The sequence below is a fragment of the Urocampus carinirostris genome, chromosome 14 (assembly GCF_059441175.1).
Source record: "Urocampus carinirostris isolate Australia breed hairy pipefish chromosome 14, RoL_Ucar_1.0, whole genome shotgun sequence".
NCBI lineage: Eukaryota > Metazoa > Chordata > Actinopteri > Syngnathiformes > Syngnathidae > Urocampus > Urocampus carinirostris.
Genome location: NC_142362.1, coordinates 33,473,975 through 33,499,883, shown reverse-complemented (window position 1 = coordinate 33,499,883; position 25,909 = coordinate 33,473,975). Strand labels below are relative to the sequence as shown.

Sequence of the window (25,909 nt, the reverse complement as noted above, 5' to 3'; positions counted from 1 at the left end):
GCAATAACTAGTTGAATTAAATTAACTGACAATATCATCAGCTTGTTTAAAACCAGTTATGATGGAACCATTTTTATGCATGCCAGCACTACCTCTTGTTAAAGTTAATCCATAATTTGCCTTTTTTCTTGAAAAACTTTCAGTTATACATCCTTAGTATGAATGATCTATGCAAAGGGATTTTGTCAATTAGCCCCTCCCAATATTAGAATAGCCATGGATACTGGCACATTAAAAAAAAAAAACTTGTATGTCTAGTCAAATATTCATAACATGATGCTATGAGAGAGCTGGCATGATTTGTCCACCATCTTGCTGCTATGGGTAAAAACCTTGTGGAAAAAGGAAAGTAAAATCTTTTACGTTTAAATTTTTCTTGGGATACATTTCAAATGGTCATGTCTCAACAGATATGTATTTTAAAATGAGTGTTTACATGATTTGTATAGTTTTGTAAAATCAAAATTACTGTTTCTCTAATTTTGTTACCAGGCAATGCCATAAAATTCTGTCCCTTTTAATAAAATCACAATTTTTGCTTGCTATTAGTGTTCTGGTGGCAGATTAGGCAGGCAAAAGTTGATGGGAGAACCAAAATGTCAATTCTTGTTTCTCTAAATTTCCTTTGTCGCTAATTCAGATTTTTGCTTCATTTTTTTTTTTTTTTTTTTTTTTTTTTTTTTTTTTTACAAAAACAATTGGAACGTGTTAATGTCTTCCACTTTGCTTTCTTTGTCACTGTCCTATAAAATGACTCAATGTTATACGATATCTAGTCAAGTTGGTGGGGAAAGTGGAGAAAAGAGTAAGCCAGAGTTGAACATTTTACCAAACCTCTTGTATAATTGCACATGAGAATAAAATATGGCCAGTGGTTTCACTATCAATTTTGACAAATGAGCAGATAACGTGCCTTTAATAAATACTTTGACAAATATTCTTCATAATTTTAAAGTGTGTATCTCTAACTGTGGGGGGCTTTAGGTAATTTTAAATACAGCTCAATATATTGGTGTCATCTAAGAGTATGCTATCAGCAAACGACAGTCAAAACATTCGGATTCATTACTGCCGCCTGCAGGGGAGGTTGGAACAAATACGTAGCAACTAATTCCTCGGATTGCCATCCAAAAAGCTGGCGCGACAGTCAAACCCGTAAGAAAGAATCCTTTATTCATTTGTGTAGGAATATTGGTAGAAACCAATAGAACTATTGTGTGTTGGGGGCCAACAGGGGACATAGTGTAACGCTCATTCCCAGAGACATAGGAATAGACGGTCTCATATAGAGAGACCATTCCCCTAAAATCTTGAAGTTTAGGCTGAGATTGCTTTTCTTCACCAAGGTTGAGTATGTGCCAAAGAAGAACCGGATCACATTTGACGTACTATCAAGCGCTCCAATCCAAAAGTCATCGACGCCAAAAGAAAGATAACTGGAGTAGGATGTTGGTGCCTACATCAACCAGGTGGTGGAGCACCTTCCTGTGTCAGAAGGGAGTCAGGCTCAGATGCTACAGAAGATGCATAGAATGTCTGCAACACACTAAACTGGTGCAAACTGGATGGCTGGACCAAGAGATGGCTCTTCCACCAGAGCTTCAAGAGGACTGGCAGTATTGACAGTATCTACTACCGGTACTCGCAGTTGGACTGCTAATGAAAGGATGCTGACTCATAATCCATGTTAATCTTGCAAGTAGAGATTCTGAACAAAGTTCATGAAGGTAACCATGGCATCTCAAATGTATCACCAGAGCACATCATTCCATATGGTGGCCAGGTATGTCAAAGCAGATGAAGCTAAAAGTGGGACACTGTGTGACATGTGCAAATGAGGAGCATAACATCACTAAACTGCTGAGGAAGACACAGTTGCCAGCCAGACCCAAGGCTACAGGTGGGAGTGGATCTGCAATCTTACAAAAAGAAAGATCAGCAAACATTAAATAAGCATGCATGTCTTCTTAACAAAAGCCACTGCGCAGAGACCAAAGCTCCGACCATGACAGAGTCCAGGTAAAGAGCACAGAGCAACCTCAGACCCAGACACCGAGGTCCTACAAAATCAAGGTGCCCTCAAGAAGTCTGAGGAGAAAGTAATCCTAAATCTTGGTCATTCCAGAACTCTAATTGTGACTTGATAACAGTAAGAGTTATGGAATGCATAATCGGAAGACCTGTGAGAATGGGTTTGTAATAACTTGTCTTATATAAAAGCAGTTTTTGATATTGTGTCGTCAAAATAAATGAGGGTAAATCACTTAAAGGGGGAGATGTGGGAATATTGGCAGGCACCAATAGGTGGAACTAATGTGCCTGTATTGGGAGCCGACTAGGGACATTAAGGATAACTGGAATGTATGATTAAAGAATCATCAAAAGATTAACTTGTCTTAGACATATAATATATATAACAATGTTGCAATTTATTTATACAATACTCTAGATTGAAACCAAAAAGCAAACCCTATTTACAGGCTCAAGCTCTTGTTGAACAAATAACATATTTTTTTTTTACAAAAAAAACCTTTGAACTGTCACATATTTTTTTTTAAATCTAATCTTGTTGCTTTATTACTGTATTAAGGACACGATCTACTTCAATATTTTTGTCGCCCTCACGTTGACGAAAAAAATATGACATGAAAAGAATATTCCAAACAAATAAAAGTATTGCTATTTTTGAAAAAACATATATATTTACAATCAACTTCTGTACATGGTCAATTACAATTTGATGATAATTTTGCTACTACATTGCCTTATGTATTGGTTATGTAAAATATGATTGGTTGACCAACTTGACGTTTGTGCAGGAAGACACTGGCAGAAAAGGGGCGGGTTGACTGCTTAGCCAAACAGGATGCAGAACACAATGCACGATAAAAATCTACAAAATAACAAAACAGCAAAAAAGTAAACCACGATAAAGCGTGGGATTACTGTAGTCTGAAATGATGCTGACAAGAAAAAAAACAAACTGGCTAATAATTAAACCTTACCTGGGTTTTTATTCATTTAAACACCGTATGTAATACTTTTGATTTCACAACTGGTATAAGTCCATTGTTAGTGATATAAAAAAATAGGTGTGTTATTTGGAAAGCTAAATTCATGAATATATTTTCTTTAACAATAATAAAAATCCCAAATTATTGTATTTAATGAATGATTGTTGTCAAAATTGTAGTTTTCTTTGAATACTAAATTACTGATATAGTATTATATAGTTTTTGATTAGTAATTACAGGTGGATGTTACACTCACTTGAAAAAAATGTTTTTCTACCTAATTAGGTACTAAATTAGGAAATATTTATAAAGATACTGTTTTTATGGACAATGTAAAACAATTATCACGCCATTGCCACAATTTAGTGAGAATACATTGAATATAAAAAAAGAACACCGTCACTCTTTGGGCAGTTGCAATTAATTTTAGTCAGGAGAGAATTATAAATATTTGGGCCATAAATGCAAAAACAAAAACAAACCCACACACAAAAAGACAAATTGTTTTCAATTTTAAATATAATTTACTGGTGCTCATATATGAATCAATCCCACAAAATCATTTTAATTTAGGTTGCACATTGTGCAGGCAAAAGGTGACGCTTAGTGGGATTAGTGTGTATACTTGCGTGAGTAACTAAATGTGCTTTCTGCGTGAATTTTTGTCCACAAACCAAGCAAGCAAAAGGTCTCTCCCCGGTGTGTGTTCTCGTGTGCCGAATTAAACTCGACTTCCTCGAAAATGTCTTATTACAAAGCGAGCAGGTGAACGGTTTTTCCCCAGTGTGTGTTCTCGTGTGTCTTCGAAAATCCACCTTCCAAGTGAATATTTTCCCACAGACTGAACATTGGAAAGGTTTCTCTCCAGTGTGTTCGATAGCGTGTCGTACTAACTGCTCCTTATAAGTGAACTTTTCATCGCAGACCGAGCAGGCAAAAGGTTTCTCCCCTGTGTGTTTGCTTGTGTGCGTGATTAAATTGGTCTTCCCGGTGAATCTTTTCCCGCAAAAGTCACAGGCGAAAGGTTTCTCCCCGGTGTGTGTTCTCATGTGTCTTTTCAATGTGGATTTGGTAGCGAATGTCTTATCGCACTGAGAACATTTGGAGCGTTTCCTGTGATCTTTGGAGTTTGTTTCGTCGTCCGTGTCAGAAGAACGGGACGTCGGGTCGTCGCTATCCGAAAGAGGAGTGAATAACTTGGAAGCTTGTGGGTTTCCATCACCCTGATTTGAACTGCAACCTGGTTTCTCAGCCTTTTCCTCACTTTGAACCCCGCCTTTGACGTCTTCATTCTTCACAACGGTAATTATTAACTTGGTCTTGTTATCCTCCTTCACTTCCCCCTTACTAAGTGGAGGTTTTTCCAAGTCATTCTTAACACGAGGGGTCTTTTGCTTTTTAAGACAGAAAGCTTCCAATACAGAATTCAGATTCCCAGCTGACCTCTTCCAACTTTTTTTTCTACTGTGTATTTTCTTGTGCCGTAACAAATCCGATTTCATGGTGAATCGTTTGCCGCAAACTAAGCAGGTGTAAGGTTTCTCTCCGCTGTGCGTTTTATTGTGCTGTATCAAATCGATCTTCATGGAGAATCTTTTGCCGCACACCGTACAGGAAAAAGGTTTCTCCCCAGTATGTGTTCTTGTATGCCTTATCAAATCTTTATTCCAAGTGTATTTCTTACCACAGATGCCGCAAGCAAACGGTTTCGCTCCAGTGTGTGTTTTCCTGTGTCTTGTTAAGTCAGAATTCATTGTGAATCGCTTTCCACAAATAGAGCAGATAAAAGGTCTTTCCCCAGTGTGTGTTCTAACGTGTCTCAATAAACTTGTTTTTCTGGCGAATATTTGACCACAAACTGAGCAGCAGAAGGGATCCTCCACATTCTGTATCCCTTTTTTGTTTTTTTTCTGAGTTGATGTGTGAGTTTTTGTGTGTCTTACTAAATTTCCCTTTAAAGAGAATTTTTTACCACAGTTTGAGCATGCAAATTTTTTCTCCACGGCGTGCGTCCTTGCATGTTTTTTCAAGTGACCTTCCTGCTTGAATGTTTTACAACAAACTGAGCAGGATAATTGTTTCTCCCTGCTGTGAGTTCCAATGAGTGTTTTTAAAATTGACTTGTTCAAAAAATGTTTGTGGTAATCGGAACATCTGCAAGGTTTCTTGCTAATAGGACATGTGCCACATGCCTCTGGTTGTACTTCATTATCATTGTCAGATTTAAAGACATCACAGTCATCTTCTGATCCATGTTGGTCTCCATCGCCTTTGTATTCATCGTTTTCATCTTCACTCTTTACTTGGTCACCAGTCAGAGTCACTTTGGTAATCTCTGCATCATCTAGACCTTCGATCTTCTGGTCCTGCTGACTTACGCCATGTTCCTCTTCTTCCTTTTTCATCAGAGTGCTGTCTTCTGGTTCTTCTTTAAACTGTCCCTGTTCTTCTTTAAACTGGGGAAGTTGTGGATCACCCGTCTCTAGACTAAACTTCTGCTCTTTAGAGCATGGATCCACAACCTCTGCAGGAAGTAAAAAGACAAAATGATTGTTAGGCTTGAAGTTATGGATTCCCCTGAGATAATGAGTGTCTGCTCTGTTTGAAAACAATTGTTGAAAATTTGTTGGTAGTTGATGTTTGTAGTTTCACTGCGCCTTCAAATTTTAATATGTTGGATTTTATCAACAGTTTGTATGTTTTTCATAACCAAAGTTATGCACAATCCTGATCGCTTTCTTCTGTTAAAAAAAATAGTGATTTATATTGCTCTTATATGTATTTCCCCAAATTCTATACAGTTTTTTAAATAAGGCAAAATTAATGAACTACATTATATGAAGGTTTTTTTTTTTTTGGTCACATATCTTTGTATCTACTTATAACTGCAATGTTCTTTGCTAATTTGGAATGAATGCTATTTGTATGGGGTCTCCAGCTAAAATCATGGCGAATAATCACTCTGAGAAACTTAAAAATCTTTACCTTTTCCATGTGAATGTTACTTTTCTTGATTTGTATTTCAATGTCTTTTGGGAATTTCCCAAATACCATAACCTATGTTTTGATACATTTATTGATAATTTTCATCAAACCATTCTTTTATTTTGTTAACCTCAATGGTCTTTACTGCCTGCAATTCCTGGAAATGTGTACATTCGCCTTATATTGAAATATCGTCAGCATAATATAATATATTTGGATTTCAATAATACTTAAACTAAGTCATTTAATAAAAATAAAAACAGCAAAGGTCCTAACACAAACCCTTGAAGGACTCCACAGCTAATGCTGATAAGACTTGAATTGCTATCACCAATCAAGCATATTGGGGTCTGTTTGAGATATTATTTTACCCGGTGATGAGCAATTCCTCTCTTTCCACCTTGATTTAGCTTTTTAAGTAATGATTTATTGTGTCAAGAGATTTCCTGAAATCTATTAAAATTCCAAAGGAATATAGCTATTTGATTTAAAATATTTTCCCTCCTAACTGTGGCTGTGGTTGGTCCGATAAGATATTTTTTTCTATTCCTCCTGCTTAGTATCGCGTCAATTTGTGGTCCAAATTTCTCATGTCCGATTTATTTAAGGTATTCTTCTTATAACAGTTTTTTCTAAAGGTATTTTATCAGAAAACCATTTATTATATAATTGTCGAAATTAGTATACAGTTTGTTTTTAATTCTGCTTGCAAATAGGAATACTTAAAATGCCAGGGTAGTCGTGTTTTGACTATTAAACGTTTGCAAAAAAGAATTTAATAATTTAATAATAATAATTTCCTTTGTATTGTCATTCTTTGTAAGAACGAAATGTCGATACATTTGTCACTACTATTGCGACATTGTGGGTTGCTTGCATTTTTATTTTTAATACTAAACACTTGCAATGACAAATGCTTACGATTATCAAGCATGTGTGTGCACTGTATGCGCCTTTATTCTGACCATTAATAAGCTCTTAGTTCTATTTTGACAATAACACGCTTGCATTGAAGAAAGCTTACTATTATTGAGCACGTGGGCACTCTTAGCGGATTTTGACTATTACAACTTGCATACTGTTTGCATATTTATTCTAACTATTATTGAGTGCTTAGTCCTATTTTGAGTATTAAACACGTAAATGAAGAGTGCTTATATTGATGGGCTTCAGGTTCTATACCCTTTGTAACCAAAGAGAGGGACCATTAGAACAGGCTAAATAAAGGAAGAACCGTTAGAACATTGCTTCCAAACTGGTGGACCTAAAAGCGGGTCGCATGTCTTTGCCGTGGCAAAATAATGCTAAGAGTTTAAAAAACAGGGTCAGTAACACTCCTTAACAGTAGATGGCAATAATGACCTGCCCAATCTCTTCTTACTCTTTACTCAATCGGAGCTGTATAAATTGGTTTAAGACAGATCGCATTTCTTTTTATCATAATTTTATTGGATTGGCCACAATAATGGGTCTAAAGAAGGTTAGTGATAAAGGGAAGGAAAAGTGGGAAAAAGTGAGACAAAGAGTCTAAGAAAGAAATGATTGCAAAATACAAAAATGGTGTACGAGTGCCATTGAAGGGCTGCTGGAAGGTACAATAAAGGGTTTGAAATGTTATCTTTCAACCAGTATATTATTCTTTATTATCTCAATAGTATAATAATTTTTGTTGTTAAGGGAAAGGGTTTAATAATGTTGTGAATTTATCTTAGTACATGGCTATTTTAAAGCAGTTTTAGGGGGTCACTTATACGCGTTGTAGGCTTACATGCAAGTATATAAGGTACTTGAAGTCATTTTGTTTTTTTCTGGTCATTTTGTTTTTTGGGGAGGAAAAAGGGAAAAAAATGTGAATATATTATACTATCTGTGCTTTAAACTTTTTTTTTTTTTTAGATTCGATGGATTGGAGAAGTGGAAATGTCTTCTGGGTCGCATATTGTCATTAGCGTAGAATTGGGGGTCAGACCAGTTGAGAATCACTGCTTTAGAACAGGCCGGATCTTGTACATCTTGGGAATTTTGCAGTCTTCTCTTTTTCTCCTCAAAGGCTCAAAATGAATCAAGAACTTCTCCCCTGAATTTGAGCGTCGGTTAAATTATAAACAATTATCAACATTAAAAAAATGCCTCAATACTTAGATGATCTCTAATCCTTGAGTGTGATCTCAAAAGAATCTGAAAACAAAAGACCTAATTTTGAGCTCACATTTTAACTAATTTCGTTGGATAGTCCTATTTTGGGGATCTCCATGCGTTCTTACTCTTTAATAAAAATAAAAACTATGAAATCAAATCGATACCAGTGGTATGCCAGGTATAGAATGTTTAATTCACCAGGCCAATTTTAGAACTAAGATTTTAAATCTGGCAATGTAAAATACCACAACAACGAAAAATTAATTGACGAAAAATGTTTAAAATAAATAAATACTGTACACAGAGGGAACATTCCCAAGACCGCGAAAGTGAAACCAAAACAAACCTGCACCGTGGAACACATCTTGATATTTCTTGAAAACATCAGCCAGTTGATGATGATGTCGCTCGTCTTTGATTTCCCTCTCGTCGTCATTTTTCACACTTTTTGTACACATTTTTGCACAACCATAATGTTCCACGCTCACTCCATCCCCGCTTAGTGACGTATCGCCTCACGAGGCTACATAATGAAACAAACATTTGCTAAACACTTTGTGCTGGTGTCAAGTAAGATGCCATTACGTTTGGCCACTGACAAACATACTAAAAAGGGGAAATGCAAGCATAAAAGCAAGCTAAAAGCCAGCACCATTTTGCTCACAATCGTCACGAATTAAGTAAGCGGAAAAGGGATTGTTTACTTCCGGTAGGCGACCCACTGTTAGCATTTCGTTTAGTGCTTTACTGCCTCTAGCAGGCGAAAATAGGTAATTACATCTTTTAACCGGTTTCGTTTTGAGACGTTGACGCGGTCAACTCAGTCAATAGAATTACAGTGGTGGGCCGTCATGGCCTATAAGGCCTTCTCTGCTGGCTTAAAATATCATAATCTTGAGATGTTTATTATATTTTGTCCATCAATCATCTATCTATCTATCTACCTTTGTCATATCCCTCAAGAGGGGTGACCATCTATACTTACACTTAATTCCAAATTGTCTCTCTGCTTCATTAGAATTCTTCTAGATGTTTGCTTTAATATTTAGGAATTTGAATGAAAACTTTGTTTTCAAACATTATAAAATAAAAACAGGACAAAAACAATGACTCAACAACTAAATTAATGTTAACATAACATGTTCGAAAAGGGGTAGTAAGAAGCAGACGCTTATTTTCCCTGCCCCTTCATCTTCCCTATTAATCAAATTTTATAGATAGCTTCTCTTTTGTGTCTGATATAACAAAATCTCACGGATATACATATTACATAGGTCAGATATCAATAATTATAATAATAACAATAGTCACATATGTTCAGGGTTGGGTAGGGTTACTTTAACTGGATTACTTTCAATTACTTTTAGATTACTCCAATACCAAATATGCTAATAAAAGACAGAAACTAAATATGAATACAATTATGACTCACAACACGTGGTAAGCTTTCTCTCCTGGCTTTGATCTCTTTGATCTCCGGCAAAACCAACATAAAATGCGACGGAAACAAAATGAAAATAAATCCAAACAGCTTGCCAACATGATTTTTGCCGTTCCATGTATTCCGTCACTCCCCAAGTCTGCAGAAAACTTAGTAATTTTATTCACATTTAGTTTCTTTTGTCGTTTACTAGCATGTTTGGTATTGGAGTAATCCAAAAGTAATTGAAAGAAATCAAGTTAAAGTAACCCTACCCAACCCTGCATATGTTAAACATTAATCATCGTAGTACCATCTATTAACATTCTAATGCTACTAGTCACTGAATATCATTTTGACATCAATAATAAAAACGACATTAGCAATAATAACAGTTATATTACAGTAACAATAACAAGGTTAACTGAGTTAACGCAATATTTCCAATTTCGAGTATCACTCATACGCCATTTTCTTCATTTTTGTATTCTGCCAGTAATGTTTTTTTGTATTTATATTTGAACATGTGAATAGTTGGACATTCCCTACAGAGATGAATAAAGTATCTATCTATTGTTTGATCTTTTCTTGAAATTGTTCCAAAGTTTGACTCCACACACGGACACACACATACTTTTCCTGGTGGTTCTCACCTTTGGGAGTTTGAATTTACTACAGCCCCTTAAATTATTACTTCCCTCTTTCCGAGTGAATAATTTTTTGATAATTTTGCTGACCTTAAATAGCAGTTGTGAAGTGAAAATTTTAATAATTTGGACAGCAGGAATAAGATATTAGTATGATAATGATATCCTACCCTGTGTATGGTTCTAATTGCACGTTTTTGGAGGATAAAAAGGGGCTGTAGCTAACTTTTGTAATTATTGCCCCAGACTTCTGCACAATTTAATCAATCACATCCTAGCCATTACCTGTTGCAAGGCTCAGAAATCTACCTTCACAGGTCTGTGGCATAAAATAAGTGTAGATAGTGCAAGAAGTAGTCCATACCACCATGGGACCAAGCTGAGTTTCACTGGTAGAGATCAGCTCTCACCTAATACCATAGCCTGGCCAGCAACAGTGTTGTCATCAGTGGTTTCAGGAGGTGATACACATTATATTGTCTGTATAACTCATGAGACGAATGTATCCTTTAATCATACATCCAAGCTCATTGGCATCTCTCAACATACCGTCTCTAGAATTGGACGTTACTCCCAATGTCCTCAGTCAGCTCCCAATGCAGGGCCATTAATTCCGCCTATTATTTACTACTAATATTCTCATATCTTCCTCGTTAAAATGACATTACTATATAGCCCCCTCCCAGTGGTTAAAAGGGATACATTAAAAAAAAAAAAAAAAAGGAATATTGATTTGAATAAGCAAAAATATGTGAAAAGATTGAAAAATATATAAACATTCATTTCAGTACTTTTAGGTGCAGAAATTTGTATTTGACATGTTTCCAAAAAAAGGTCTTTTGTAATCTCTTTAAATAAAGCTCCCTGGATAAATAAAAGACTGGCCGAAGGCGTGACCACCCCGGGGAAACAATTTTTTGAATGGCATGGACTTGGAGGCAGGGCCAGAGTGGGCCCCTTTTTCAGCCCAGGAGCTTTCTGCCCAAAGCTGGCCCACTTAGCAATGTAGAAATTGGAATGAATGGAACAGTAGCAAGCTCTAATGAAGCAATTTTATTAAGGAAAAATTCAGGTATAGGGGTAGCTGTACTAATGAATTTGTTCGGGCTGTAGCTTCCTAACCTGCAAGCTTTGTAAGTAGAAACGCACTTTGCATGTCAATGCTCTAATAGTTTCCAACCCCCACAAAAGTACAGTACATTGTGATTATTACAAAAGCATTAGATTAAAATATAAGATTAAATTACTGCAACAAAACGAGGGGCACATGACGTAGAAAAATGAAAATAAATGAACATTAAAATTTTTGCTTCTCGTTTCTTTAAAAATTGATGACATCTACTTTAGTCAGTTTTTGACAATCCATCGGAAATGCGTGAGGTAGATGTAACAATTGCCCAACTTATCAACATTTTTCTCCAGGTAATTTTGTTCCATAAATTTAAAGACTTCATGTTTAGTTTTTAGGGCTTTTTCAGCTCCACCTTTCTGACCTAAATTGTGTCAGACTCATAGTTCGCGCTGTTCTGTGTGCATTTAACCAATACAGTAAAGAGTGGTAGCGGGACAATAACCAGATGGTAAACTTCACCTCATCTGCTGCGATGCACGGATTGCGCTCAATGTGGCCAAATGCACAAGTGAGGTTAGAGTTACAGTAACAAATACAGGATAATGAAATTCACATCCAGCAAGCTAAAATGCAACCCTGAGTTGGCCTTTTGAGAAATTTCCCATCCTTCAGGATTAGTCAGCAGTGCCTGAAGTGATTCACAATCTCATCCAATAAGAGCCTGACAGCCTGCTTAATATAATAAGACCTTGAGTTGCCTCAACCAAGGCATGTTTATTTTATTGGGGATACCTTGACAAATTTAGCTATTCAGAGGCTCAAGTACAATTGTGTAAATTGCTACAAATAGTTTAGCCTTCTTAGAGTCCATAAGCCAAATTTATATAAAAGTTTGGATCAATTTGAAATATGAGTGTCATTTCAGGAAATTTTAAAAGCACAGTAGTTCAGCCTAACCACATGTTAGGTTGAGAATTAGTATCAGCAAAAACGTGTGAGAACACAAGGCATACGCCAATTAGAATTAAAAAAAATGCTCTTTACCACGAGGAGTCAATAAGTTACACTTCCTTTTATGGCTACTTTTGCAATCATTCAAATGGCACCGATTACAGTCACTGATTGTATGCCAAACCCCTTAAGAAAAATAAAAGTCAACCAATTCATAGATTCAACTGGATTAAAAAGCCTAAACTGGGTTTTTATTCCATTGAATGACAATAACTAGCTTTAACTAGTTGCCAAGTCATTACATCGTCCATTGAATAAAAATGAAAATATTTGTCATACTCTATAGGAATCCAAGTCTTTAGTACATTCCTGCCTATAGACCGTAAGCATATTTAATTGAAAATTTCAGAGTTCCAATAGAACAGTTTAAAAATAAACCTTGCATTTAAATTACCAATTCGCAAGTCTCTTGTCAAATAATTACAATAAAATCACAACACCAGTCTCATTAAATATATATTGTATTTATTAAGTCAATGCCAAGATCGACGAAGAACCTGCAAAAATGAATTATTTGGTTGACCTAAAATAAAACATTGGTAATTCTAAAATCTATAAAACGTCATCTTACCTGATCAAATCGGGAGCTTACCAAGGATCCATAGCACGACACATGCGACTGGGCTTGCAGCAAGACGGAGCACAAGGGCAGGGACGGTAGCCAGGTTTGCAATAAGGTGGCGGACAAAGCCCAGGGTACTGACAAGGGAGTGGTTCAGGGCAACGGGGACAGTAGGGGCAAATACGTTTCATTGGCACATTTGAAGCTGGAAACTCTTCTTCATGGGGTAAACTATGACCATAATGCTGATTGAGGGGTTGAGGTCCATAAACCATTGGTGCAAAATCTGAACTCGGTTCATCCGCTTCATTCAGTAAGAAGGCATCCATGTCAGACTCGAATTCACCATGGTCCAGGTCATTTCTTAGGGTTCTCGGAAAACCACCTGACTGAAAAGGAGGTGCAAATCCGTGTCTGGAGCCACCCCCTATGAAAAATAATTAAGATTAGGATGTTGGCGAGGTGTATTGGCAACTTTTACACTTTTGCTGAACACATTCAACCATCCATCCATTATCTGCACCGCTTATCCCAAGTAGGGTTGCCGGAGCCCATCCCAGCTATCTTGGGGTAGGGGACACGCTAAACTGGTTGCCAGCCAGTCGCAGGGCACACAGGGACAGACAATTTGCTCACTCATTCACACCTAGGGACAATTTGGACTGGCCAATTAACCTGACATGTTTTTGGAATGTGGGAAGAAACAGGGGTGCCCGGAGGAAACTCACGTAAGCAAGGTGTGAACATGCAAACTCCATACAGGGTGTACCATCTCATGACCTCAGAACACTCACCAACGTGCTGTATACATTTTGCCGACTGCAGATTTCCCTGCCTTCATATATACTGTGCCTTCAAGAGGCAACGGGAATAACCAAACAGTAGTGATGCTCGAATTTTTTTTAAGCTTGTGGTTGTAGTGATACCATGTCTTAGGCAATCCACTTTCACGGAGAAGCATAAACTACATGAAAATTAAAAAAAAAATTAAAAAATGAAAAAAATAACAAAAAAATCAGTTCTGTAACATTCATGTCTTTGAAAAGTTAACTGGATCACTAGAGTTCTTGGTATTTAGCGGACCCTTGCAGATACTATATATGAAAGTCATCCTCTTCAATTAAACTGGTAATAACAAGCAACTAAGAAACCTGTATACCAAACTAATAACCTCCAAGTTCAGTAACTGACCAGGGATGTCCAACTCATTTTGGTTCTGGAGCTGGCCAGATCAGTAAAAAGGCCAACCCCAGAATTAACATTTCAGGATTATGCCTAACCTACATATTACAATCATGAATGACAAAACATGTTTTCCAAACACAAAACGTTTATACAACAATGGGGCGGAAAAAAAGTTTTGGTATTACATTTCTTAACCGGTTTGCTTTACCGGTTACGTGAATGAGGTTTACACCATGCTATTAAAGAGCAACATTGTCCTCTAGTGTCCGAAGAGAGCATTTAGCTTGGCTTTAATAACTTTGAAGAAATGACCAAGAAACATGCTTTTGCTGACATTCTCAAAAATCCATCGCAAACTGCAATAGTTATTTAACAGGCCAGATCTTGCCCACATGCCTGGATTAGAGAGACACAATTTAGATGTACAGTAACTTACATTTTAGTCACTCGGATGGATGCATAAATGCCATTTTTGGCAATTGAAAAACTGATTTTAAATAGTGCAAAACACATACAGTCTTCTGAATATTAATAGAAAAAAAATATTCATAGCAACCAGGCTTGCTTATAAGTTAGAGTGGAAAATCTTTACCAAAACTGAAATGTAATTATTGCAGTAGTTTATTCATGCTCCAAAACAGAAGTTGACTAAAATGCTAGTCTGTGGTCAAGATTTAAAGTTTAAAATTGGATTAGCACATTAAAAGAAAAGTTGTCGCTTTTAACAAGTAAAAAAAGTAGTATTGTCAAGTATATGGACGGTGTTCATGTTCCTACCCATTGCGTGGTGTCCAAGAGCTAACAGCCAGAGCACAAGGACCCTTAAACAGAAACGTGAATAAATATTTTTAAAGTAAGCTTTAGACAAATGAAAATCAAAAACACTTTAAACATTACCTCACACAAAATTCACGGGCCATCACCGCTAAGAACAGAATTCCAGTTCACGTGAATGCTCTACTGCAATTTGTGCTTGTGTCCTGTTGCTACTCTTACTTCCAACACACTGGCTCGTTTTAAGTAAGGCCAATTGCATCAATCACAAGGCTCAGTATCATTGCACTCAGGTGTGCATTGCAAGGTGTGGTCGGGACAGCTTCCGGTAAGTTTTTAGGGGTCATAATAGACAATAAATTAAGTTGGAAAACACACATCAGACACATACAAACTAAGGTATCTAAAAGCAATTCAATAATTTACAAAGCCAAATTCCTTTTACATAATAATGCATTGTATTATTATATTGTTCTCTAGTTCTGCCATACGTATCATATTGTGCAGAAGTCTGGGGCAATAATTACAAAAGTTCACTACAGCCCCTTTTTATCCTTCGAAAACGTGCAAGAAGTTCCCTATACAGGGTAGGATATCTGGATCATACTAATATTTTATTCATGCAGTCCAAATTATTAAAATAGGATAATTTAATAAAATGTTTCACTTCACAACTGTTATTTAAGGCCAACAAAAACATGGTGCCAGAAAAAAATCGAAAAATTATTCACTCGGAAAGAGGGAAATTATAACTTGAGGGGCTGTAGTAAATTCATAACCCCAAAGGGGAAAACAACCAGGAAAAGTATGTGTGTGCTTGTGTGTGGAGGCAAACTTTGGAATAATTTACAAGATGAGATCGAACAATGTCCAACTATTCATGTGTTCAAATTTAAATACAAAAAAACATTACTGGCGAAATACAGGGATGAAGAAAATGGGATATGAGTGAGATTGGAAATACTGCGTTTAAAACTATGGTTAACTTGTTGTTATTGTTGCTATTATCATATCGTAACTGTTATTACAAATCTCATCTTATTAGCTGCACCGCTTATCCTCAGTAGGGTTGCGGGGGTGCTGGAGCCCATCCCAGCAATCATCGGGCAGTGGGCAGGGGACACCCTGAACTGGTTGCTAGCCAATCGCAGGGCACACGGGGACAGACAACTCGCTCGCTCATTCACACCTAGGGACAATCTGGACCGGCCAATCCACCTGAAATGCATGTCTTTGGAATGTGAGTGGAAACCGGAGTGCCCGGAGGAAACCCACGCAAGCACAGGGAGAACATACAAACTCCGCACAGTAAGTCCGGTAGCTTGATTTGAACCCACACAGGAGGTTCCCAAGACCTTAGAACTGTGCCGCACATGCGCTAACCACTGCGCCGCCGTGCTGCGTGTTATTACAAATATTATGTTTACTTTTATTGTTGTTTTTATCATTGGTGCCGCATTATTTTTTGGTAACTAGTGGCATTATGACGTTGAGGGATGGGTATTATGAAGATTAGTGTATAAAATATGTGATTATTGTAATTATTATAATTATTGATATCTAACCTGGGTAGCACGGCGGCGCAGTGGTTAGCGCGTGTGTGGCACAGTTCTGAGGTCGTGGGAACCTCCTGTGTGGGTTCAAATCCAGCTCCCGGCCTTAATGTGCGGAGTTTGTATGTTCTCCCCGTGCTTGCGTGGGTTTCCTCCGGGCACTCCGGTTTCCTCCCACATTCCAAAAACATGCATTTCAGGTGGATTGGCCTGTCCAAATTGTCCCTAGGTGTGACTGAGCGAGTGAGTTGTCTGTCCCCGTGTCCCCTGCGATTGGCTGGCAACCAGTCCATGGTGTCCCCTGCCCACTGCCCGATGACTGCTGGGATGGGCTCCAGCATCCCCGCGACCCAACTGAGGATAAGCGGTGCAGCTGATGAGATGAGAGATGATGAGATATCTAACCTTTGTAATAAGTATATCCATGAGATTTTGTTATATTAGACACAAGAGGAGAAGAGGATTTGTAAAATGTATTTGATAGGGAAGATAAAGGGGTAGGGAAAATAAGCATCTGCTTCTGACTACCCCTTTGTTATGCAACATTATTTTGTTGTTGACTCATTGTTTTTGTCCTGTTTTTGTTTTAATGTTCGAAATAAAGTTTTTATTCATTCATTCATTCATTCAATAGGCCATGCTCAAAATCCATGCCCAAAACATTGGGGAAGAAAGCCAGAAAAAAGGGGAAAAATAAAAAAAGAGAACGAAAAGAAGAAGAAAAACACAAAAGTCACAAAAAAACCCGAATAAATACGAAAATAAGAGGAAAATAAATAAATAAATAATACTTTGAATGAGCAGAAATAATCCCACAATTATTTTTACTGCGTTCTACATGATGTGCAAAAAAAAAAGATAAAAAGAAAACAGACATGTTTTGCGGGTTGTCTTGGCAAAAAGATGTCAGCCAATTATGCCAGCTTCAAGCTTCTTGCTTCCACGGAAAACCAAAAAAATGTGGGGAAAAGAAGGGGAGAAAAAGAGGGAAGAGGGGTGGGTGAAAAAGGGGGATGAAAAAGGGAAAATATTAAACAGAAAAATGAAAAAGAGTAAAGGAAAAAGGAAAAAAGAAGGAGCAAAATGGGAAAAAGGAAAGAGGAAAAGTTTAACAAAAGGGGGAAGAGGAAAGACAAAAAAAATAAAAAAGGAAAAAACAAAGGAAAGGATAAAATAAAAAAGGAAAAAAGAAAACATAAAACATGGGGCGAAGAGAACAAGAGAAAAGAAAGAAAAAAATGGAAGAAGATAAAATCAAAAGAGAAATGGGAGGGAGGTGAAATGGGGAAGGAGAAAAAAGACGAAAATAAAAGAAAACATGGAAAAATCGAATACTGTAAAAAGGGACAAAGAAAACAAGAAAATACGGGCTGGGCACAAAAAAACAGAAGATTTCAGGTTTTTGGTTGAAGTACACTATTCCGCGACACCTAGTGCTCAAATATCACACAGTTTCTTTAAAAAAGTAAAATAATGGTATGGTAAAAATAAACATCATTCAATGTTTCAAAAACAAATGTGTTATGGTATTTGGGAACTTCAAATAAGACATTAAAATACATATAAAGATAGATAATGTTCAAATAAAAAGTTCAAGAGTTTAAGTTTCCTAAAATTCGCCCTATGCTGCCCCAGTCCGATGCGGAGATTATATTTCATGCGTTTGTTACCTGCCGTCTCTATGATTGTAATGCACTACTCTCCGGTCTCCCGAAGTGCAAAATCAAGAGCCTTCAGCTGGTACAAAATGTTGCATTAGCCACTACACCGGAAGACTCCTCAACAGCTGCAGAAGTGATGTTTTGCCATTTCATCGCAGATCACAACATACCTCCAACAGTTGCTGATCACTTCACAAGGCTTATGAAAAAACATGTTTCCCAGTCACAAGGCTGCAAAGGTTTGTATTTTCTGTCCCTGTTAAATGGTCTGTTTGAAGTTTAAAATACAAGCATCAATGGTTGATATTGTGGTTTGGTTTACAAAATAGAAATGCCAACTATTTTTTTGCCTCCAAAATATATATTTCTTTACAAATTTAAATTTAAAGTGTTATTCATGGATATTTTCGTTACGCTTATTAAGAATATGTACAGAATGATATAACGAAACACATGTACAATATAACATGTTTAACTCCATAAATAAACTCATTTGAAAAAAAAATATATATAGTGTAAGATTTTTTTGTATTTTGTAAGGGAAAATACGACAGTTTGTAAGGGCATGGAGCAATGTTCCCTCTAATTTTCCACGGGTCTGAGCGTTCACACAAAGTCGGTGAGCAACGCTTGAAACAACAGTGAGCAACAGCAACCCCAGGTGTGGCAACTAAATCATTATTAAACATGTCCAAAACTTGACATCACGTTACATTTTGCTGAGTTTCCGTCAATGCAAAATTATTTTTCAGTTTTGAAGGAATTGACTAATGTACGATTGCAAAGGTTGCAGGGTCTACAAACGTCATTTGTTTTTACAATTATTTCACAAAATTTCCATTTCTTTTATTCCTGGTATCTTTTGTCGCATAATACCAACATTTCTGGGGGCTTATTTAGTCGGTTGCACGATACAGAACTGTATTTAATTACATTTTTAGTGGAAATACAATGTTGGCGACAAGATTAACTTGATATGATTGGAAATTATTTGAATGCAACACAAACTTTTTCCTTTTTCCCCTGTTTTTTCTCCTTTTTTAAATTCCTTTTTAAAAATTCTCATTGTGTTAGTTTTTTCCTAGCTGTTACTTTTTTTGTTCTCTGTTACCCTTTTCCCCTTTATTTGCTTCTTTCTTTTTTTTGTTCTGGCTTTTTTTTCAGAATTTTTCCTGCTCTTTTTGTCACGAAACGGAACGGGAAGCAGGAAGTAGTAACTCATTTGCGTAGACGATCTGTCACTTTAATTGAGAAAGGAAAGTTGTCCAACACACAAACGGACCAAAAACAAAACAAAGCAGGCTCAAATGCAGGCAAAATTACAATCCAGGCATTTCTCAGAATCAAACAGAACTTGCAGGAATCTCTCAGAATGTTACACCGGAGTGAAACAAAGTCCAACAAGCAAAACAAGAATTAACAAGTATCAACAAGTTTTCAACAAGGGTAAACAAAGGGCAGTTACAAAAGGCTCGTTTAAGTACCCATAGGAGTAATCAGGAAATGAGGGTCAGCCTGTGTCAAGGGGCGGGGGCAGCTGGGCACCATGACAACCGTGCAGGACATGACACTTTTTTGTTTTTTTCTCTCCTTTTGTTTCATTTTTTTTTCTCAGCTTTTCACTACTTTTTCATTTTGGTATTTTTTCTTTTTTTGTTCTATTCCCCCCCTTCCTTTAAGTCATTTTGTGCACAATTTTACATAATATTTGGTCGTGTAGGGATTAAAGAAGCAAAAACAACCTGAAGAGCCGTTTGGGACCCGAAAGAGCCTGTCCTTTTTAGTGAGCCGAGCCGAAGAAGCCGGTTCTCGAAAAACTCTAAGGACTTTAATCAACTTCGTTCTACTTCCACATTGACTTCAAAATAGCACATTTAGAACACAGCGGCAGGGGAACCCGTGTATTTTTATCTTCATGCATAGCAATTTTGAGCCCTCATTTTTGTGAGCTGGCTAGATTTTTTTGTGCGCGGAAAAGCTCTGGGTAGAGGGAACATATGCATGGAGCTGTCGAGTTTGACATTTATGCTTTTTAATGATATCTAAATCCACGCACCCCACTTTTAAACTTGTCCTGGTGTTTTTGGAGGAAAATGCTTAAACTTTGGGAGGTGCTTGCACCCCCCAAAATGGGCATGTCCCGCCCATGCCATCACCGAAGGCCTAGGTGGGAAACGCGCAGCCCGCCGCCGCAATCACCCCCCCAAATTACAGAATTCCGAGACAGGTTATGAGTGCAATTCCTAAAACGACCTTCCAGAGGGCAGTAACGTCCCAGCAGGTGGAAACAGGTGCTCGCTGTCGCAAAGATCGAAGGGCGGCTGCGCGGAAGGAAAGCGAGCGGAGCGTTGAGTTGAATGAGTTCTCGCCACAGTTGAAGTGAGGCAGCAGTGACAGACCGCGGGACGCAGCTCGTTGCTCCGCCGGGAAAAGACAACAGTCTAACCGCCACCGATAGACACAGTTACCGCTTACTTGCTCCGTGGCAAGACGAAGCAGCTGAGCCACGCAACGCCACGCATGTTCTAGCGTGTCACGGCTAGCCTTGCCATGTCATGACGTCGCCGGTGATTTCCTCCACATCTGTCCCGCTCTTACATGGAGGCGCACCCTGTTTTCTAAGCGCGCCGGTCAGGATCTTCCCTGTGGTTTTATCACCCTAAAACAGTCCCGTGGATACATTTCCTTTTTTTTGACGGGACACCGGTATGGCCGAGAGAAGCTCCGGCGGTCTGCTGGCCGTCACTCTGGATCCCACCTCGGCTGTCGCTATGACCCTGCCGGCGGAGGTCCGGGCCAAGTTGGCCGAGTTGGAGTTGGAGCTGTCCGAAGGTAACACAAATTTTTTCGCTTGATTTCTGTCTTTTTTTATATACAAGGCTGTCAAACTCATTTTAGCTAGGGGGACACATAATAGAATAAACTCACACGGGGGCTATTATATTCAAGAGGTAGAAATAATAATAGAAATGAAGAAGTAAAGAAAGAATTAAATAGATTAAAAAAGAGTGAGAAAAATATAAAGACAGAAAGAACAAGTTAGAAACAGAGAGAGGGGGGATGAAGAGGGAGAGGGGGGATGAAGAGAGAGGGAGAGGAAGCAAGAAAGAGAGAGGGAGAGGAAGGGAGAGAGAGAGACAGAGAGGGAGAAGGAGAGGGGGAGAGGAATAAAGAGAGAGGGAGATACAACTTGAGAAAAGGAAAGAGAAAAGGAGAAAGGGAGGGATATAAATTGAGAAAGGGAGAGAGAGAGAGAAAAAGGGGAGGACGAGAGTGAGAACTGGAATAATTAAGAAAGCGAAAGAGAAATAAAAGTTTAGAGAACAAAAGTAAAGAAACAGAAAGAGAGAAAAATAGAAGAGGGAAATCAAGAAGACACCAAGAGAGATAAAGTAAATGAGTTTTAGAAAGATAAAAAAAGGGAAAATGAGATAAATGATGGTAAAAAGACATAAGGAAAGAGAGACTGGTTGAACAAGATAAAGAAATGGTAGCAAATGAGAGAGAGAGAGAGCAAGAAAGAAACAAGAGAGATGTGTGAGAGAGAGAGAGAGAGAGAAAGAGAGAAAGAGAGAGGATAACAGAGAAAAAATACAGCTACCGTTATTTAGAGAGTAGAGCTTGGATTTGGCAACATCAACTGGACATATTTAAAACTGCAGCTCATTTTTTTCTTGTGCTTCTCTGAGCGTTGTCCTAAATCTGTCGGCGGGCGGGATCAGTCCCGTGGGCTTTTTGTTTGACACCCCTGCTTTTACACAAGGTTAATTCTCAAAGTCATTATGATTTTTTTTCAACACGCTCGACATGTGTAAGCATATTTATTTTTCAAAAAATTAGGAAGTTTGTGTTAACAATGCTCAACTGAGTTCAAAAGTCCCTCGTGTTTTTATCTTACTTTTAGCAGAGCTGTTTGGGGCGAGAAAATTTAGGTTTGAGGAATGGGGGAGTTCTGGAGTTTGTCTTCATGCTCGTTGGGTTGTTTTTAGATTATTGATTGTAGCATGGAAATGGTGAAAGTAAGAAAAGGCTAGCAACAAGTAGAGTCCGAACGCCAACCCAAACTCAAAGAAACCCAAAGAAGTATATTTGAGTGCGTCTAAAAAATGTACATACTTGCACACGACTGAGGTTACAATGATGACACAAGCCCATAGAGGCAGAAGAGAGTAACACATTTTCTAATTCCGTACAGCTCCTTTGAATTAAAACATAATTTTCATAACATTGCATATATTTAATTGCAATATTTTGTGGCAATTTACCTCAAGTTCATGTTTGGTAAATAAGCACATCAAGGTAACTGATAGTGGTATTTACTTTGTACATTACTACAGATTATTTTCTTGATAAAATTCTCACTTCTTACAATAAGGGCAGAATGTGTTCACCAACATTTTTGAAGCTGAGACTTACTTTTTGTTACTGATTGGCATGAAAAGCTACCATTTTGATATACATAAGTAAATACAACAACTTATGCTTCTACTATGTTATTACTATGTTATTACCAGATTGTAACTAAGAAGTTAAGTCAACCACTAATCTATAATGTCAGTTAGAAATCAAAATTGCAATGATCCATCACTGGTGAGCTATTTTCTAAACATTTCCACGAGACAGGGGGATACATGCTGACCGCGGGCATCATCTTGGATATCTTTTTCTCAATGTTGCAGTTATCTAATGACAATTTAGCACAATTTCCTGGTGTTGAAACTGGTAATAGAAAGCAGCTAATACGGGTACTGTATTTGCTAGTATATAATATCCTTTATGAAAAGCTAACCTCTCGCAGTAGAGTCAAAAATTTTAGATAACAAAAAAATATTTGTATTACATTGCACTTATTTAATGGCATCTTACCACAAGTTTATGGTTGATGAATTGCCAATTAAAGAAAATAATACTGGTATTTATTTGGTACATTTTTGCTCACATAAAAATAATACAGTAAGAAGAAAAACATTCAATAACAAGATAACCATTTTGTTAATATTGCATTTATTTAATAACAATTTTCCCACAATTTTCTTGTTGTTAAATGTGCAATAAGACAGCTAATACCGGTAATTTCAATCCACCCATCCATTATCTGCACCGCTTATCATCAGTAGGGTTTCTGGGGTGCTGGAGACCATCCCAGCTGTCCTCGGGCAGTGGGCAGGGGACACCCTGAACTGGTTGCCAGCCAGTCGCAGGGCACACAGAGACAGACAACTCACTCGCTCATTCACACCTAGGGACAATTTGGACTTGCCAATTAACCTGACATGCATGTTTTTTGGAACATGGGAGGGAACCGGAGTGCCCGGAGGAAACCCATGCAAGCATGGGGAGAACATGCAAACTCCACACAGGAAGGTTTGATCCCATGACCTCAGAACTGTGCTGCACACACACGAACCACTGCTTACATATCAATTATAGACATTTATTAAGGCCCATGCAAAAAATGCAGGGAGCGTTTTCCAGGGGTAAATTGTAATGGGAAGAACTTCCTGCAACTGAAAATGTAAGCCAGATATTACTGTCATTTTGACCCAACACCTTTATGGGGAGACATTTGTCTCAACAATATATTTGATATTTACTCAGGATCTAGAAATCACATGTATCGATAAATGCATTCGCAAGATTAAAAATCCTATATCTAAATCGCAGATATATTTGTTAATCTGCCAAATACACGATTCACATCGGATTTCTTGGCTGTGAAAATCTTTAAGAGGTGCTTGAATTGTGCCATGAAAAAGCTATATGAACCCTGTGTATGGGTGCCAAAATTGTTATCAATTTAATGGTAAATTGGCATGAAGTAGATCTTGCATCAGTGAACATTATATGTTGGGATTTACATGTATGTTTTTGATGATCAGTCATCTTTCGCAGATAGAAGGAATTATATATACCGTATCTTTTGTTACGATGCACTTTGAATCTCCAAGTACTTCATTGTAAATATATTTTCTCATTAATCCTGACATTCTTTTATCTTATGTTTATCCTTTGGGTCTTTATTATGTGTTTATCCTGGAGTGCCATGTCTAATATCGTTGTAAAATTTTTTTAACTGGTGTTATCAATGACAAGAGAGAAAATACATTTCTAACTCTATCTGTGAGAACTACTCAAGATTTGGGTATTGGTATCAGTTCGAAAAAATTTGGTGTTGAGCATTTCTATTGGTGAGCGTTTTATACATTCATTAGTTACACAACCTCCAATGAGCCCAAGACACATAATCAATGGAAAGGCCAAATGGAGTCACAAAGTTTTTAAACCAAACACTGAAAAACAAAAATGTCAGATGTTTCTGGCAGATGGCAAATTGGTTGAATCACAGCACTCGTGCCTATCGTGTGCCTGGCGTTCTTTTTTTTTTTCCATAAAGGTTTTTCCCCAGGTACATTTGTGGTATGTCTGGTTTGACACACCCTTATAAAACAATGTTTTGTGTTATGTGATTTTAAAACAACACGAACAAGGTCACTCAGTATTTGTTTAATCACAAAACTTTCAAGTTATCACATTGTTACATTATCGTCCATGAACTTTTGTTCAAAGGGTTAATATAACAGGGTTACAGTATTTGTTTCAGAGATTCCTGAGTGTTCTTTTCAAAATTACCTTAGTTTTTACGGCAGGGATTTCAAAGTGAGTTGGTTTTGGGGCCAGATCCTAGCTTTCTGTTCTGAGGCAGGATGGATCAGTAAAAGACTGTCAACTCCCAATTTTTAGCTTTGTTTTTTAGTACAGTATTACGCTTTACCATTCAACCTTTATTAGTAACCTACCCTACATATTATCACAGAAAAAAAGGGAACTGTAAACACTATCCCAGTTATCTTAGGGCAGGGGACACCCTGAACAGGTTGCCAGACAGTTGCAGGGCACACAGAGACAAACAACTCACTCGCTCATTAACGCCGAGGGACAATTTGGACCGGCCAATTAACCTGACATGCATGTTTTTGGAATGTGGGAGGAAACCGGAGTGCCGGGAGGAAAGCCACGCAAGCACAGGGAGAACATGCCAACTCTGCACAGGAAGGTTCGATCTCATGACCTCAGAACTTTGCTGCACACGTGCTAACCACTGCGCTGCCGTGCTGTAATAAAAAGATTCAGCAGTAAACAAGAAAAAAAGAAATAATACAAAATTCAATAACAAAAGGAAAAAAATCTTTCAATTTTATAAGAACAGTTTAACACTAAAAAAACACAAGAAATACAATAAAAATATTTATGAATCTAAAAAATCAAATAAAATCCTAAACAACCTTTAACCTTTTTTATGCTCAACAAATTTAAAGTCAACAACACAGAATAAAAAACAATGCAATTTGACCAATCACAACAAGAAAATAGGGAATTGAAGGGAACTGCCCTTGATTGGTGGGTAGCCGGGTCCTTTTATCCACTTCCAAGAGTCGTCTCATAGAGCTCATAGAGAGTCAGTTGCCGGACCAATGACAACAGGACTGCCAAAAGACTCAGCCCTCACAATGAAATAGCTTGAAATCCCGGAATTACCGATTCCTGGTTTACTGTACATTTCTAAACAATGACAGTCTCATAAACTGAGCACGCTTTTAAACCTGCATGAGCATGCCAAATGCGCCTCAAGCTTTTCACATCTCCTGACTCAAACGTGTCTTAAGAATTGCAACTGTGAACAAGAATTTTTTTGTTGATTTTTGATGCTGCTTAATTTTATAGTGTATATTACGATGCACTATTCGTCTTCATTCATAAACATTGCACTATTATTATATCTTAAGCCAGTCTTTAAGCACTAAGTTGTAAATATACTTTGCCTATCTATCACAACAGTCTTTGATCTTATTTTCTCTTTAAAGTTATTAATTACATGTTTACCCAGG

At 37.5% G+C, this 25,909-nt stretch overlaps 2 protein-coding genes and 1 long non-coding RNA gene across 6 annotated transcripts in view; 1 reads left to right on the top strand and 2 right to left on the bottom strand.

The window, feature by feature from the left end:
• Positions 1 to 2,561: 2,561 nt before the first annotated feature.
• LOC148353217 (uncharacterized) lies at positions 2,562 to 8,813 on the bottom strand. The gene is made up of 2 exons (XM_088352672.1): positions 8,485 to 8,813; positions 2,562 to 5,538 (listed from the first exon to the last, which is right to left on the bottom strand). Exons 1-2 carry the CDS (start codon positions 8,594 to 8,596, stop codon positions 3,584 to 3,586), a joined length of 2,067 nt encoding a protein of 688 aa, XP_088208798.1. The 5' UTR covers positions 8,597 to 8,813; the 3' UTR covers positions 2,562 to 3,583.
• Positions 8,814 to 12,731: 3,918 nt separating this feature from the next.
• On the bottom strand, positions 12,732 to 15,085 carry LOC148353216 (uncharacterized). Its single transcript, XR_015852704.1, has 4 exons — positions 14,933 to 15,085; positions 14,813 to 14,856; positions 12,860 to 13,277; positions 12,732 to 12,785 (listed from the first exon to the last, which is right to left on the bottom strand). It is a non-coding gene; the product is annotated as an uncharacterized LOC148353216 (long non-coding RNA).
• Positions 15,086 to 20,319: 5,234 nt separating this feature from the next.
• The window catches only part of LOC148353215 (disco-interacting protein 2 homolog A-like), a 178,434-nt gene continuing 172,844 nt past the window's right edge, over positions 20,320 to 25,909 (top strand). For all 4 annotated transcript variants that reach the window (XM_088352180.1, XM_088352178.1, XM_088352179.1 and 1 more), the window contains exon 1: positions 20,320 to 20,855. In XM_088352180.1, coding sequence (XP_088208306.1) covers positions 20,732 to 20,855 — 124 coding nt within the window. In that variant the 5' untranslated portion in view covers positions 20,320 to 20,731. The remainder of the gene's footprint in view (positions 20,856 to 25,909) is intronic.